A 13407-nucleotide genomic window follows, 5' to 3' on the forward strand; every position below is an offset into this window, starting at 1 on the left:
CCAGCCTCTACCCAGTGATTAACCATTAAAGTGACTTACTTGGATGTGTCTAGACTCTGGTAGAGCTGGCTGAGGGTCTGTAGGACTTGTGCTTCCATCTCTCGGTCCCGGAGCTGCTGTGCCAGGGATACCCAATGTTCATGGTAGGTAATGCAGGCCCCAGGATTCAGGGACACTTTGCTGTAGAAATGGCAGAGGGACTCAGTGATATGAAGCTGACCTGTATGGTATGGGGAAGGGGGTGGGATTAAATGGCCACATTAGGGATCTAAGAAGGTGCAACATATAGGCAACTCCCTTCCTTATACATGCTCCCATCAACAAGGCTCCAGGCAACATACTCACTCTTCATGTTGTGGGACTTCAGAGCATACACCAGTGCCAGTTCATGAAAGATTTTGCTGTCTTCTATCCTGTGTCTGCCCACCATTGCCTGAGCTAGCCACACCAGCACCTGCACCAGCTCCATTTCTGAGTCTTCACTACCCTGGAGCTCAGCGTACAGCTGAAAAGACTGGAGCAAATACCTCTCAGCCAGCTGGTTGGCCCTGTGAGAGAGAGTCAAGTGTCCCAAGTTGGCCAAAGCAATAGCCTGGTTCCTCCTGTTGCCAGTCTCCTTGGCTTTGTTTAAGGCCCACAAGTAGTTTACTGCTGCCTTCTGCACCTGGCCTTCTCCATTGAGGGCAATAGCCAGGAGGTTGTGAACTGCCCCACCCTGAGTAACACCGTCCGTTTCACGCAGAGAGTGCAGGAGCTGCAGCATGATCTCTGCAGCCTTAGCTGGCTGGCTGTTCAGGATGTGCATCCACCCCAAAGAGAGGGAAGACTCAAAGGCCTCCTCCTCACTCATCAGCTTGCCAAGGACTACAGCTCTGGCTGCATAACAAACTGCCCCATCCAACACACCATGCTGGAGGTACATTTTGGACAAGATGGCACACAGAGCTCTCTGAGTGGACACAGCACCAGTTTCATGGGAGAAAGTCAATGCATGTCTGAGACAGAAGCAAGAAAGTACTGAGATGCTGCTTCTGTTCAGCTGGCTTCCTAGGAGCTTGGCAGTATTCTGGAGGACTAAACCAGCTCTCCATATAGGTGTTGGTGCCCCTTTGATGCCACTGGGAACAAACCGCCGGGTGGATGCCAATGTGATATGCGGCAAGTATTTCTTGTCATACAAATAGCTCAATATGGGAGTGGTATCCAACAATGTGGCACTGGAATCTTGGCTAGAGAAGTTGGTGGAGAGGATTTGAAGGCGCTCTGCGAAGGGCAGGACCTCATCATACTTGCCCAACTGTAAGAAGAGCTTGACAGCAAGGAAACAAGCCCGGGCCTCCAAAGAGGTATTGCGCACCACAATTGCATCCCTCAGGATGTACTTCACAACTTCCAGCTCATTCTCAGAACTGAAGCCATGTCCCGGCAAACAGACTAGCAGGGCCACCGCTTTCCCCAGCATGGAGAAGAACTTGAGCTTCATCTTCTGTTTCAGGTAGATGGCAGCAAGGTTCACATGCAGTGCAGCCAGCAGAGGAAGGTCCCTGAACCCCTTGTCCATTACACTTATGGCTTCTTCAAAGTAGACTCGGGCCTGGGACAACTTGACCCTTTTGATGCAGAGCCTGCCCAGCAGGAAACAGACCCTGATATGAGCCCAGTCCAAATGTGTTCTCTTGGCCCAGTTCCTAGAGGTCTCAAGATACAAGATCAGCTCATCCTCATCAGAGAATCCATAAAAGGTGGAATTGAGGAAGGAGAAAGAGAGGTCATAGAGATTTTGAAAATGGGCCACAAAGCCACCTTGGTTAAGGAAGGTCAGTATGGGGTCAAAGACTTCAGCATCCTCCATGTGCCCAGCATTCAGGTCAATAAAGAACTTGGGGTCATCAAAGTCATCTGGCTCCTGAAGCAGAACGTCTTCCAGGGTAGCAGGGAGTGATTCCCTCTCTGAGCTGGACTGCTCTGAGACACTAGGTGTGGCCAAGCCATTCATAGCTGCTTCCTCCCATGACCCGAGCAGCTGGACATCCTTACATCCTCGGAGAAGAGCCTCTAAAATGGACAGGCAAACCACAAATAAGACCTTCGTCACCTCCACGCAGCTGAACAATGTCCACCTCCCCTTCCACAGACTCACCAGACGGCACTTTGGGGAGCATGACTGCAGGTTCAAAACCATCTACAAGTCAAGAGAAATAAACATGGCCACTGTTAGCAGACAGCTAGAGGCAAGCAGCACAACTGAACAGCCCATACTGAGAAGACCAGCCTCCCCCCTCCACACCCTCTGATTCTCCGATAAGCCCTGAGTGCCTGGCTTAACAAGGTTACAGTCCTAAACATCACAGTCAGGCTAGAATGTCCATTCTTCCCTTCTGGGGTGGTTGGGATAAACACAAGAGCATGGAGAAGTTGTCCCCAGATGCAGGTCAGTGGCAGAGTTATTTTATTGGGTATTGGGAAGATCACACCCACCCAGGAAATGGGGAGGGAGCTAATGTACTGTCTGGGAAATCAGTTTGCCTCCTTTTTCATGATGCATCCAATGAAGAGTTTCAGACATGGGTTTCTTCCTGAGGGCTTATTCTCTAGAAGGACTCCTATGTGCCCTGCCTTTCACATTCCTTCCCACATGTGCCAAACATGACAGGTAGTGCATATACAGGCAACTGCCATTTGCCATTGCTGGTAGAAAGCATCTTTCAAAGCACAAAGCTAGGAGGCAAGGGAATGTGCACTGTATCACCACATCCTCTTTGTTCTTCCCATCTTAAACTCTTTTGCTAACATTAAGAATTTGAACTTCTCAGCACCAATGAGCTATTGCTAGATTATTATATCTCTGTTTCATAGATGGGGACATTGAGGATGAGACACTCTCTGTGTAGCCAAAGGCCACTGAGCAAAAAAGGGACAATTGGGAACAGAACCAAGGAATTTTGGCTTCAGGGCCTTCCTTTGATAAGCAGACAATATTACCTCCCAGATTAATCATTTATTTGCCTTAGAATCTCAACCAGAGCCCCGAAATGATGGACTAGAGACAGGAGAGTGATCTTCTCTGCTCACGCCCATCCAGGGGAGCCATGTAGTTAATTTTCATATGACAAGCAAATTCTTTGAATTCTTTTCTTTCCTCTCTGCATCTAGACGTTTGCAAAAGGCTGAACTAATTCTTCAGTCTCCCAAGGGAACAGCCTCTGCTAGGAGCACAGCAGAGATGCTTCAACTCATCACGTGCCAGGAGGCAGCATTTAGCTCTCACAGGGAGCCTATCTGAGCCCAGGACCCATTCAGTGCATTGCACTTAAATGGTGAAATATGGCTGAGGACTGGGGCAACTCCAGCTGAGTCAGTCTTGAGCCAGACAGAGGAAACACTCCTGGGGAGGCTGGAGGTCAGCAAGGCTCAGGTCTCTGTGGTCTCTGAGGCTCCCTCTGGAAAAGTCCACTAAGCACAGCATTTCTACACATACCTTTTCATTCAGCAAGGCACCGGAGATCCGCAGCTTCTGAGCAGACTCGATTAATCGGGTCTGCTCTGCATGTGAGTTGACGTGCACTGTGCCGTGCCACATGCAGTTGTATAAGTGGAGAAATGCGTGTCAGCGCGCAGAAAATGGCAGCGGTGCACTTTTGAACTAAAGCACCTCCAAGGTGTTTTAGTTCAAAAGCACGCTGCCGCCATTTTCTCAGCACCGATGTGCATTTTGCTGCTTATACAACTGCAAGCGTTGCAGCACCGGGCGCTTTTCGAAGCGCCTGGTGCTGTGGTGCTTGCACATGTAAAAATGCCCCTTCGGGTCTGGATGAGGACTTGAGGTGCAGGCTGCCTACTCAGTGCAACTAGTAACTCCTCCCTACCCCTCTCCACCCTGCAAACTTCTGACTGGGGATATAAGGCAGGGAACTCCATAGAGATGCCTGGATGGGACTCCATTTGAAGAGGCGGCTGCCCCAAGAAGCAGTGAGGGGCAGAGGCACTCCCCCAGCCTGTACACAGAGGTGATGTCGGTATGCGCCAGGTCGCTGAGGACGCGGGTGTAGTGCTGCTCGCTGCCATTGCATGGGAGGCGCAGGAGGGAGCGTTGCTCTTCTTCACTGAGAAACTCCAGACCCTTTCCCCTATATGGGGGCATGCACCAGCAGACGTCAGTCAGTGCAGCTTGTATTTACACACCCCAAAGCAGCTGTCTTGTCACAAGGCACTGGTCTTCCAGGCTCCCAACCCCACATGGCCAGAACCCTGCTGTGGGTGGGAACTCCTGCTACCCACCCAACACAGCTCTGTCACAGTATTTTCACAACCTCAAGAAGGAAAGTCCCCGAAGCAACAAGACCTTCAGTTGCTTTGGCCCAGAAATGGCCAGCTGAGGTACTGGAAAACCTATGAAAACCCCCCACAAAACTAGGTTCTGGCACCACCAGAGGATGTGCATCTACTTGTGACCTGTAGTACCAGCTTGACAACTGAAACAACTATTAGGGCTTCACAGTATGAGGGAGTCACCTCCTGTATCATCCAGTGGTTCTTGCCCTGTCTTTCTGATGGTGCTGTTTTGTCCAGCTCCTCTCATGCACACTGTGCCTCACCAGCTGGGGATCCACAGCTTCCTGAACAATACCATGTAGCCAGTGAATGTTTAAAACTAAAACTAAAATGGGAGGGATAAGCCAGCTGCTCTGTGACATAGACACAGTGAGCACACAAGCCTTACAATAAAATGAACCCCAGCAGGGTACTGTGTTTGTTCTTACAGGCACTAATTTCCAGTCTGCGAAATACCTAGGATGAGTAAAAACTGACAGCTAAGCCTGCTTTAGGCAGAGAATCCATCAGTCTGCTGGTTGCAGAGAGAGTCTGGAATCGCAGCGTGATCTCCGTGTGCAAAAAACCTGGATCTGTTCACATGCCAGAAACGGACTCCAAGCCTGCCCTTCCCTTTCCCCTCCACAGGCGCTTGCGTGGAATACAGCAATGTACTTACAGAGGTTCACATGTCTTGGGGTCTATGCATTTGGTTTGGACAAAGCCAGTCGTCCCCAGGCTCAGGGATCTTCCCACAAACCACTGCAGTCCTGGTATAAGAAAGCCAACGATCTCTATGCTGTCTCCTTTGGAGAAGCTCAGTTCATCCCATCCTCTGCCTCGGTGATCCTCTATGGCTGTGCACCTACCCTTGCCTGAGAAGCAAAGGGAAACATCCTGATTTCAATGCACTGGGCCTTTTAAGTATGACCAAACCTTCCCTGGCTGGAAGTGGGGAAGCCAGTAAGTGTTGATGGTTTTAGCCTGAAAAGAGGGTTCCTCCCTTAGAGACTTTCTCCTGTTACTTGCTGTTCACATGAAACCACAATCCTCTGTGTGATGTCCTCACTTACTAGATGACTGTGATATCAGGAAGGTGAAATAAGCAGCAGAAACAAATGAGGCTCCTCATGGACAAAGACTGAAATCCCTCAAAAAAACCCTCTGATAATTAAGCATGAGAAAAATTTAAATACCTGGGCCTCTGTACCACAGGACAGAACTGCTTCTCCATATACCGCTCAGAGTTTGCCAGAGATGCCAATGAATCTTTAATGGCTTGATTTGCAATCAGGCATGTAATTGCACCCACCATTGTGTGTCTAATTTGTACGTGCAGTTACCTCCCATCCCCAACCGGCCAATACGCAGAACAGCCTACTGCACACACGCTTACCCAGTTAATGTGTAGGGTTGCAAAGACTGCCAGCACCAGCTCAGCATGCAATGGCATGTTCACTTGTGTGTGTCTAATTGTTTAAAATGCAGGCCCTAAAGGATCAAAGGAGACAGAGGCACCAGAGAGAAAAGGAAATAGAGGAAAAGAATGCAGAGAGGAAAATAAAAAGAGGATGATGTACGGTGCTGGCAACTTTTTGTACTCCAAGTTCTAAGACTGGGCTTTCACTGTGCCCGCTGCATCAAGACCCCATGAGGGGTATGAATGATTCCAGAGGGTCTGAAGATGCCACTCGGGAGGATCCTACTTCAAGCAGAGGGTTGGACTACATGACCTCTGAAGGTCCCTTTCAGTCCTACTTTTCTATGATTCTTTGATTGTAACTCAAGTGCTTTATATACAGCAAGAGGAAAGTGCCTTATGCATCTGGATAGCCCTTTCCATGGATTTGTAAGAGCCGTGGCCTTGCTCTAGAAAGTCCAGGCTGTTACACCAGTGACACTTACCAACTGGCTGAGAGGTTGGACTACTAATTTCTTTGGAGACGCTGAAGCTCACTGGATAATTCTTCAGAAACCACCTGCAAAGGAGAAGCCGTGCATAAATGCATTAATATTGTCAAAGATTTGTTCAGTTGAAAAGTATCAATACCCCAGGGCATCAGTCAGATCAGGGAAGCTCAAATGTGCATTAGAACCATTTTGGGCACTGAGCTCTTGCTCACTGGGCACGTGGGTATCTGAATATCCCTTGGGTATCTCATCAAATTCCACTTCCTTAAAAACATGATGAACTTCACAGGGTGTGAAGGGAAGTTTCACTGGTGAATTCAGTAAGAAATATGATTGATGTTCTTGTCAGCATAGCTGATCTAAGTATCTGACCTGAAGAACTATAATTCCTCATCAGCGTCACTGGACCAGCCTTTGGCTTTCTGTAAGTCTTGGGCTAAAATTTTCCTTCCAGTTACATCAGTGTAAACCAGGGGCAGGCAAAATGGCAGATGCAGCTAGTAGCCAAACTCCATTTCCCAGCAGCCCCTGCCCGCATTGCTGCAGCTGGTTTCCCTGGAGACCCCAGGAATGGCAGGGCTATGACAGTGTGGAGCTAGGGTTTCCATGGAGACCAGCCCCAGCGGCACTGGCAGGGTGCGTGGCTGGGCAGGGAGTTGCTCCAGGGCTGGTGCCAGGATCTTGTGGTGGTGACAGTGTGGTATGAGGCCAGGGCAGAGCCAGGATCTACTGCCTACATGCCCCTGCCTGGGGCACAAGGGCAGCAGATTGTAGCTGTGCCCTGGCTCTGGACTACACTGTCACCACCGCAAGATCCTGGCCCCGGAGCGGCTCCCTGCTAGCTGCACACCCTGCCAGTGCTGCTGGGGCCTGTCTCCACGGAAACCCTGGCCCCACACAGTCACAGCTCCACCACTCCTGGGGCCTCCATGGAAACTGGCTGCAGCAATGCAGGCAGGGGCTGCTGGGAAACGGAGTCCACTGTGGACCCAATCCAGCCTCCAAGTCGGATTTTGCCCACCCCTAAGTAATCCCATTGAAATCAGAGGATTAAATCAGTATAAAACCAGAGTCAGATTAGAATTAAATCCTTGACCTATTCTGAGAATAGAACAAGAATTGGTTTTTGACCTTCATTGCTGTATATATGGTATAGCCTTACGAACTTGCTGGGATTCCAGGCCTCCGTTGTTCAGATACAAAGGGTAGCCCCTACAACCATCCATAGGGACAGCAGTTCCTCATCCTGGATTTCATGCTGCTCTGAACCTGAATGTTCCAGATGAGGAACAAATGTTAGTTGTGTAATGCACACTACTGTCCATCTACTTACTGGTAAAATGGATGGGGCAGAGGCTCTATGGCTGCCACAGGTACTAGGCCTCGCTGACCTGTCAACAAGGACATCCCTTCCCATCTTGACTCTTCTCCAATGTCCCTCACGTGAAGTAGCTCATTTTTGCAGAACCTCAAGCCTCCCTCTCCCTCTTCCACAGGTTGAAGAACATTCAGCACTGCTCTGGAAAAGAAGTTACCTGCAGATTGAAACAAGGAAGCCATTACCAATGTAAATTATGGACCAGCTCAACCTGAAATCCTGCTGGGATGATTTAGAGAAGATCCCGAGATGGGCACTTGCTTCTAACCTTCTTGGATAAGCAGACCCAGATATATGGTAGCCAGGCGATCTTCATTGACAGTAACACTGATCTTGGTGTCCTCCACCAGAGCATAGTTCAGCCAGTACACTTGGTCAAAGAGAAGCTGTTCCAAACAGCAAGCCACATGGCCTAATAAAGTAAGAAAAATACATGGTCTAAAATTCTTCCTTTTCCACATGCTCCCTCCCCACTAAAGGACAAAGCATTTGTGCCTGCAGAACCATCCAGATCAGCTTTTTGCAATCCTACAGTTGGACAGTGACCACTTTGGTGCTGATCCTTAATCAGCAGCTTGCCTTGGAAAAGTTAGTAGAGCCTCCTCTGTGTCTGTTGCACTGAGTTAGAAGACAGTGCCATGAATTTGGCTGGGCACCTTGCCAAATATTTCTCTTGTGCCATCAGCCCTACTGCTCTCATTAATCTTTCTATCCCCATAGCCAGTTATATTGCTAGTGTGGCTTGTGGCAGAAAGCCACCTCTGTTTCTCCCCAAAAACTCTGCTCTGTGACAATTTGGTTAGGATGGGCCCAGCAGAGGATACACACCTTACTCTATCTCTTTAGGTATCCTGAGCTGGATACATTCCTGAGGGAGGGGGAAAACCTGCTCCCTCTGCCTACGTGACTGGTATCACATACCTGGGTAAGGGGCTTGCTCCCTGGGGAGCTAGGAATTGCCAGTCTACCCAGCAACAAGTGATGCATTTCAAATTGGTTGGCTGACAGCCAACAGGTGCTGGCCTCCATTGGACCAGGTAAATGTGGTTACAAGGGCTATATAAGTTAAGGACTGCCCAGGAGGAGGGGGTAGCAGCCATGAGGAAGACTCAGAGACAGAGAAGAGCTGTACCATCTGAAACTTGCTCTCTCTTTCAAAACTCATGATCAAGGAACTGCCTGCCTCCAGAGGGAATCTCCACCTACCTCTGGATGATACTTGTGAGTAAGCTGCCTGAGACCTAATTAGATATATAGCTTGCAGTAACTCAGATGCGTGATCAAAGGCTACCCAGCCACAGGAGTTTGCTCTATGGGATTTCTCTGATATTGCTGTACCCTGTACCCTATTCCAACCCTACCCCCTGTAACCTATAAAGTTCTCCTTTGTACCTAGTGTGGGAGACTTATTGGGAGTGGGTCTAGATTATGCTTGGGGGTCCCCTTGGTTCGGCTGACTAAGGGACACCGCTACTTATGCTTCTGACTGAGGGAAGCATCCCAAGTTCTTGAAGTGAATCAAGTACCCTTGAGGGCTACTAGGCCTGCGTTTCCCAGGGTGCACAGAGCCAGAATTAAGCCCAGCCCAGGGTGGTGGCAGTGGAACCCCCAGGCTAGTGGGTGTGCTACAGGGTGTGTAGCACAGACATGAGGCACCACCAGGGAGGCACTCGGAGCCTGGAAGGTGGTCAGGCACAGCGAGGTAGGTGGCTCAACGTAGGAGCACCCCCTACTGAACCACCACATGGCTAAACACTCAATTCTAGATATTTCGTGGCATGGAGCATCTGATTTGCCCTCTCATTCCCAATGCCTCCATGTCCATCTGATGTGGTGGATAGTCTACCTAAAGTCAGGTACGTGGAAAATTTCCAGATTTCTTCTGTAGTCTTAAAGGTGAGAAGGAACCGATCCTCCTGAGCCTGGATGCAGACCAACCTGGCTGACAGCTCCTGGAAACCAAAGAAAGGGCCAACGTGTGAGAAGGTCCTGGGGTCCTCAGTCACTCCAGCTACTGTGTTGTGAGAGGGAATACAAAAAGTGGTACATGCAACACTCCACTTGTTATAATGGAAGGGCCTGGCACCGGGCTATAGACCTTGGATTCTGGTGTACTTCAGGATGGAGCTCTGAATCAATGACCTGGAGGGCTACAGAGCTTTGTTACTTGCCAGGGATCATAACTGTTGGCTCCTTCAGCAAGGAAGCACTGAGCTTCTGCAGTTCTTCCTCTGAGCTGCAGATGCTCTGACACAGCAGAGCGAGTGGGAGAGAACTGCCTCTCCCACAAAATCTTTTCCTCTCCTTATCGTTCAGGCCAGTGAAATTCTGCTTATGAAATCCTGGGAATCTGCGTTGTTCATTAGTGAACGGGAAATGCTTCATCATGGCAGAAGCAATATCCTAACGAGAACTCAGGGGCTTGAACCCAAGGGATCATCTGACTTTGAGAGCAGGATCTCTCCCCTGTAAAATAAAAGAGATGTCCCCAGCAGCAGTATTCACATACTCTTCCAGGCTTCCAGATACAGAGGGACTGAGACCAGTTTTAAGGAATCCACAAAGAGCTATGATGCCCTTACATGTGAAGAGCCAGTGTGGAAGGAAAACTAAAGCCGGTGAATTGCTACACGGTATTTTACAACATCCTAACAGTGACTGTGAATCTCGGCTGAAACAAAATGAAAGGAAATCGCCCTGTCTCCAAAGTGGTTGGTTGGTTATCTGTCTGTCTTCCTGCCTAGGCTGACTTTCAGTGTGAGTTGAGCACCTAGTGCCTTTAGACTCTTCTGAAAATCCTACCTTGCTTTGGCTCCTCCGATTCACACTAATATGTTATCTAAGTGCTTTCCAGGTAACCCAGACCTTCAACGCAAAGTCCCTTGAAGATTTCATGGAGCTCCTGTTCATTATCCCTTCCCAATAGGAAGATACGCTTTGGGCGTACTGGATTATTATGTCCCTTTCCCTGCCATCCTGGTTATGGGAACACCTTCTTACAGAGGATGGTGTGGTGACATACACTGTTGGGGGTAGGAGCCTGGATGAATTAGATGCCTCTGTCTGGTCTGTGAAAGTCACACTATGAAACCAACCCCAATGAGGTGTATGTAAGCAGCTCACCTTCCCCATCTCTCTGGCACACCTGTGCCTGTAACTCTCACCTTGAACAGAGCACAGACATCCTTCTCATCATTTTCCAGGGCCCACAGCTTCTTCCTTGCTGCTTCCTGCAGCTGGGAATTGATGCCCTGAGAAGAGTGACTCTCAACAGAGAAGGAGAGCGAAATTTCTTTAAAATGAAACATGTGAGGTTAAGAGATAGAAGCTGTTATGTATGAAATGTGTCCCTACTTCTCCCCAGCTTGAACACCCTCCTCCCCCAGGTTTAGTTCACGCATTAACCTTGAATACAGACAGAATGGGGTTGAGCTATGTGACAAGCAAGATGGTAGGCTGCTGCTGACAGAAGGGTGTTCCACATGCTCTGCTATACCCATGACTTTGTATGAAGCAGTCTGATAGGCAGACTCTGCAGAGGATGGGCTCCAGGACGAGAACATAAGACTAAGATGCACTGGTTGAGCTCTGAAACACAGCTAGATGTGTGGCAGCAGAGCTTGAGACCCCAACACACGGGGTGCGTGGTCAGGCACATGTCGGGGCAGGTTGCTATGGTTTTCTTCATTTGCTGCTCCTGGAGTCTCACTTCTACCAACTCCCAATAGGCCACTGGGAATTACTGACATGCCGTGAGGGGAGATTAGGCCCTGAAGAAAGCAAGTATGGTATTGTGGTATGGGGACCTGGAGACTCTCTCTGGCCATCCTTAATATGTCCTGCTGTAACTCCTAATGTATGAACCCACTGGCACAGAGTTTGCTTTGCCAAGCCCCATCCTTATACCTACCCCTCATTTGCTACGTTGCTAAAATAACTCAAGTCAGTCTAGTGCTTACACCAGCTTCTTCTTGGAAACTAAGAGTAAAGCCAAGAAATGCATGTGATGGATGAGAATATCCATCTGGGGAACTTCAGCCAGGGAGTAAACCATTGAATTATAGCTTCTTTGCTATCTACAAGCATTACAAACCCCAGCAGCTGACAAGGCAGTATCTTACCAGTGGGGAACCCTTCTCCTACAGCCAGTGACACAGACTTGGTCTCCAGAGTGCCCTCTGCTAACTGTGCAGGCTGATCTCCTGGCTCCGGCTCCCTAGGATTACCTACCAAGCCATCATGGAGGCAGAGAGCTGTAGTCAATGCTTATGGAGGAGATAACAGCATATTCTACCCTTACAACAGCCCCTTAAAACAGATGTTGTGCTTTGACAGATCCCAATAGAAGTTTATCACCTTAATCATTGATGTTACCTTAAATCATAAGCAGAGGAGGGAGAGATCAATGATATTATGAAGATCTAACTACAAGCCCCACAGTGTGCCTCTTAATGACTATCTGGTTATGATCCTATGCCAAGGTAGCCCTGAGCTGCGGAGAAGTCTCCCTCTTGCTTTCAGACATTTAACATGCCGAACTGGGCAGTAAAAGTCTAGAAAAAGCACATTTGAGGGAAGTTTTATAATTATTACCCTTCTTCAGTCCAGGAAATTGAATAATTTGCATAACTCTTTGCTCATCATTTTGCCAGTGGAAATGAGATTTTCCTAACTGCCAGCTCAGGCCAGTATCTGAAAACCAGGCTGCATTCTTTCTGCTTCACACATCATCAACCATTGCCATAAAAGACCCTGGAATTGGAACTCTAGCTGGCAATTATGTTAATGATGCCTGAGGCACAGTGAACTCCAGCTTGCTCTTCCACAGCTGTATTGGCTCTTCAGGGTAACAGGATTAAAAGTCAATTCTTGTCAGTAATCAGACAAGGCTTGTAAGACATACAAGCATCAAGAGATCTGAGGCTGGAACAATGCAACGGCTTTTATAAGTCACTTTTCTGACTATAGCTGTACATTAATGTTCTTTTTATTCAGTCAGCTTTTCTAGCCTGTAAAATAAACTGCAATTTGCACACAGACTTTTAAACCATAGTTATAGCTAGCAATAGAAAAATACAAGCCTGAGGCTTCTCATTAGTGGGCTTTGCTTACAAAGAAAAGCCTCTCAATGTTTTTATTTCACTTTATATTTCAATATGCTTTATGAAGGCCTATCAGTAACTATAACCCCGTTGCACAGAGGCATGGGTACAGTGACAGGAGAAGTGACTAGCCCAGTGCCATGAAGTGGGTCAGTGGCAGAGCCTAAACTAGAATGAATTCTCCTGACCATCAGTACAGTCCTGTCTGCTAGATCCTACTTCCTAGACCAGGGCTTGGCTAGTATTTATTCAACAAGCCTACTCCCCCTTTCCCTGCCTCATCCATTCTTTCCTCGTTCCATCCTTCTTGTTGGTGTGATAGTTCTAGCAAGGAGGGTCTGCTTTCCAAGGACTCCGTATAAAGGTTTCATTTTGGGCCCCTGTCCTTTGCTACAGAACCAGACAAATGCAGAACTGTAATGCAACAGGGTCCCCTGGCAAGCTTCAGACTCCAGGCAACTGCACAACTTGCCCTGCCCTAATCCCACCCCTGTTCACGCACGTGTGGCCAGCAGCCTAAAGGAGGCAGAATGTTGCCCTCAGGAAAGCACCCATCTGTTTCAGACTGAGCGGGGTGTTTTCCTTCCCTGCGTGCTCAAGTACCTGATGCCATGGTCTCCTCCTGAAAACATCTTCCTTGGGGCTCAGCTGTGTAGTTCTGCAGACTGGACCAGCTGGGCAGGAGCACGGGTGCAGCAGAACAGC

General features: G+C 48.7%; 1 protein-coding gene across 10 annotated transcripts in view; it reads right to left on the bottom strand.

The window, feature by feature from the left end:
* Positions 1-13407, bottom strand: part of SH3TC2 (SH3 domain and tetratricopeptide repeats 2) — a 34884-nt gene that overhangs the window by 9011 nt on the left and 12466 nt on the right. For 6 of the 10 annotated variants that reach the window (XR_003093408.1, XR_003093407.1, XM_025200890.1 and 3 more), the window contains exons 3-14: positions 13306-13407; positions 11722-11826; positions 10765-10892; positions 9447-9552; positions 7869-8012; positions 7556-7757; positions 6217-6290; positions 4991-5186; positions 3991-4127; positions 2141-2182; positions 346-2055; positions 40-220 (exon numbers count right to left, since the gene is read on the bottom strand). Coding sequence is in view for 8 of the 10 variants with exons in the window: in XM_025200890.1 (XP_025056675.1) it covers positions 40-220; positions 346-2055; positions 2141-2182; positions 3991-4127; positions 4991-5186; positions 6217-6290; positions 7556-7757; positions 7869-8012; positions 9447-9552; positions 10765-10892; positions 11722-11826; positions 13306-13407 (3127 nt within the window). In the remaining 2 variants the exon portion in view is untranslated. The remainder of the gene's footprint in view (positions 1-39; positions 221-345; positions 2056-2140; positions 2183-3990; positions 4128-4990; positions 5187-6216; positions 6291-7555; positions 7758-7868; positions 8013-9446; positions 9553-10764; positions 10893-11721; positions 11827-13305) is intronic. The other 4 variants (XM_025200886.1, XM_025200891.1, XM_025200892.1 and 1 more) reach the window with 3 other exon arrangements.

This window comes from Alligator sinensis, unplaced genomic scaffold (assembly GCF_000455745.1).
Source record: "Alligator sinensis unplaced genomic scaffold, ASM45574v1 scaffold360_3, whole genome shotgun sequence".
In the NCBI taxonomy this organism is placed as follows: domain Eukaryota; kingdom Metazoa; phylum Chordata; order Crocodylia; family Alligatoridae; genus Alligator; species Alligator sinensis.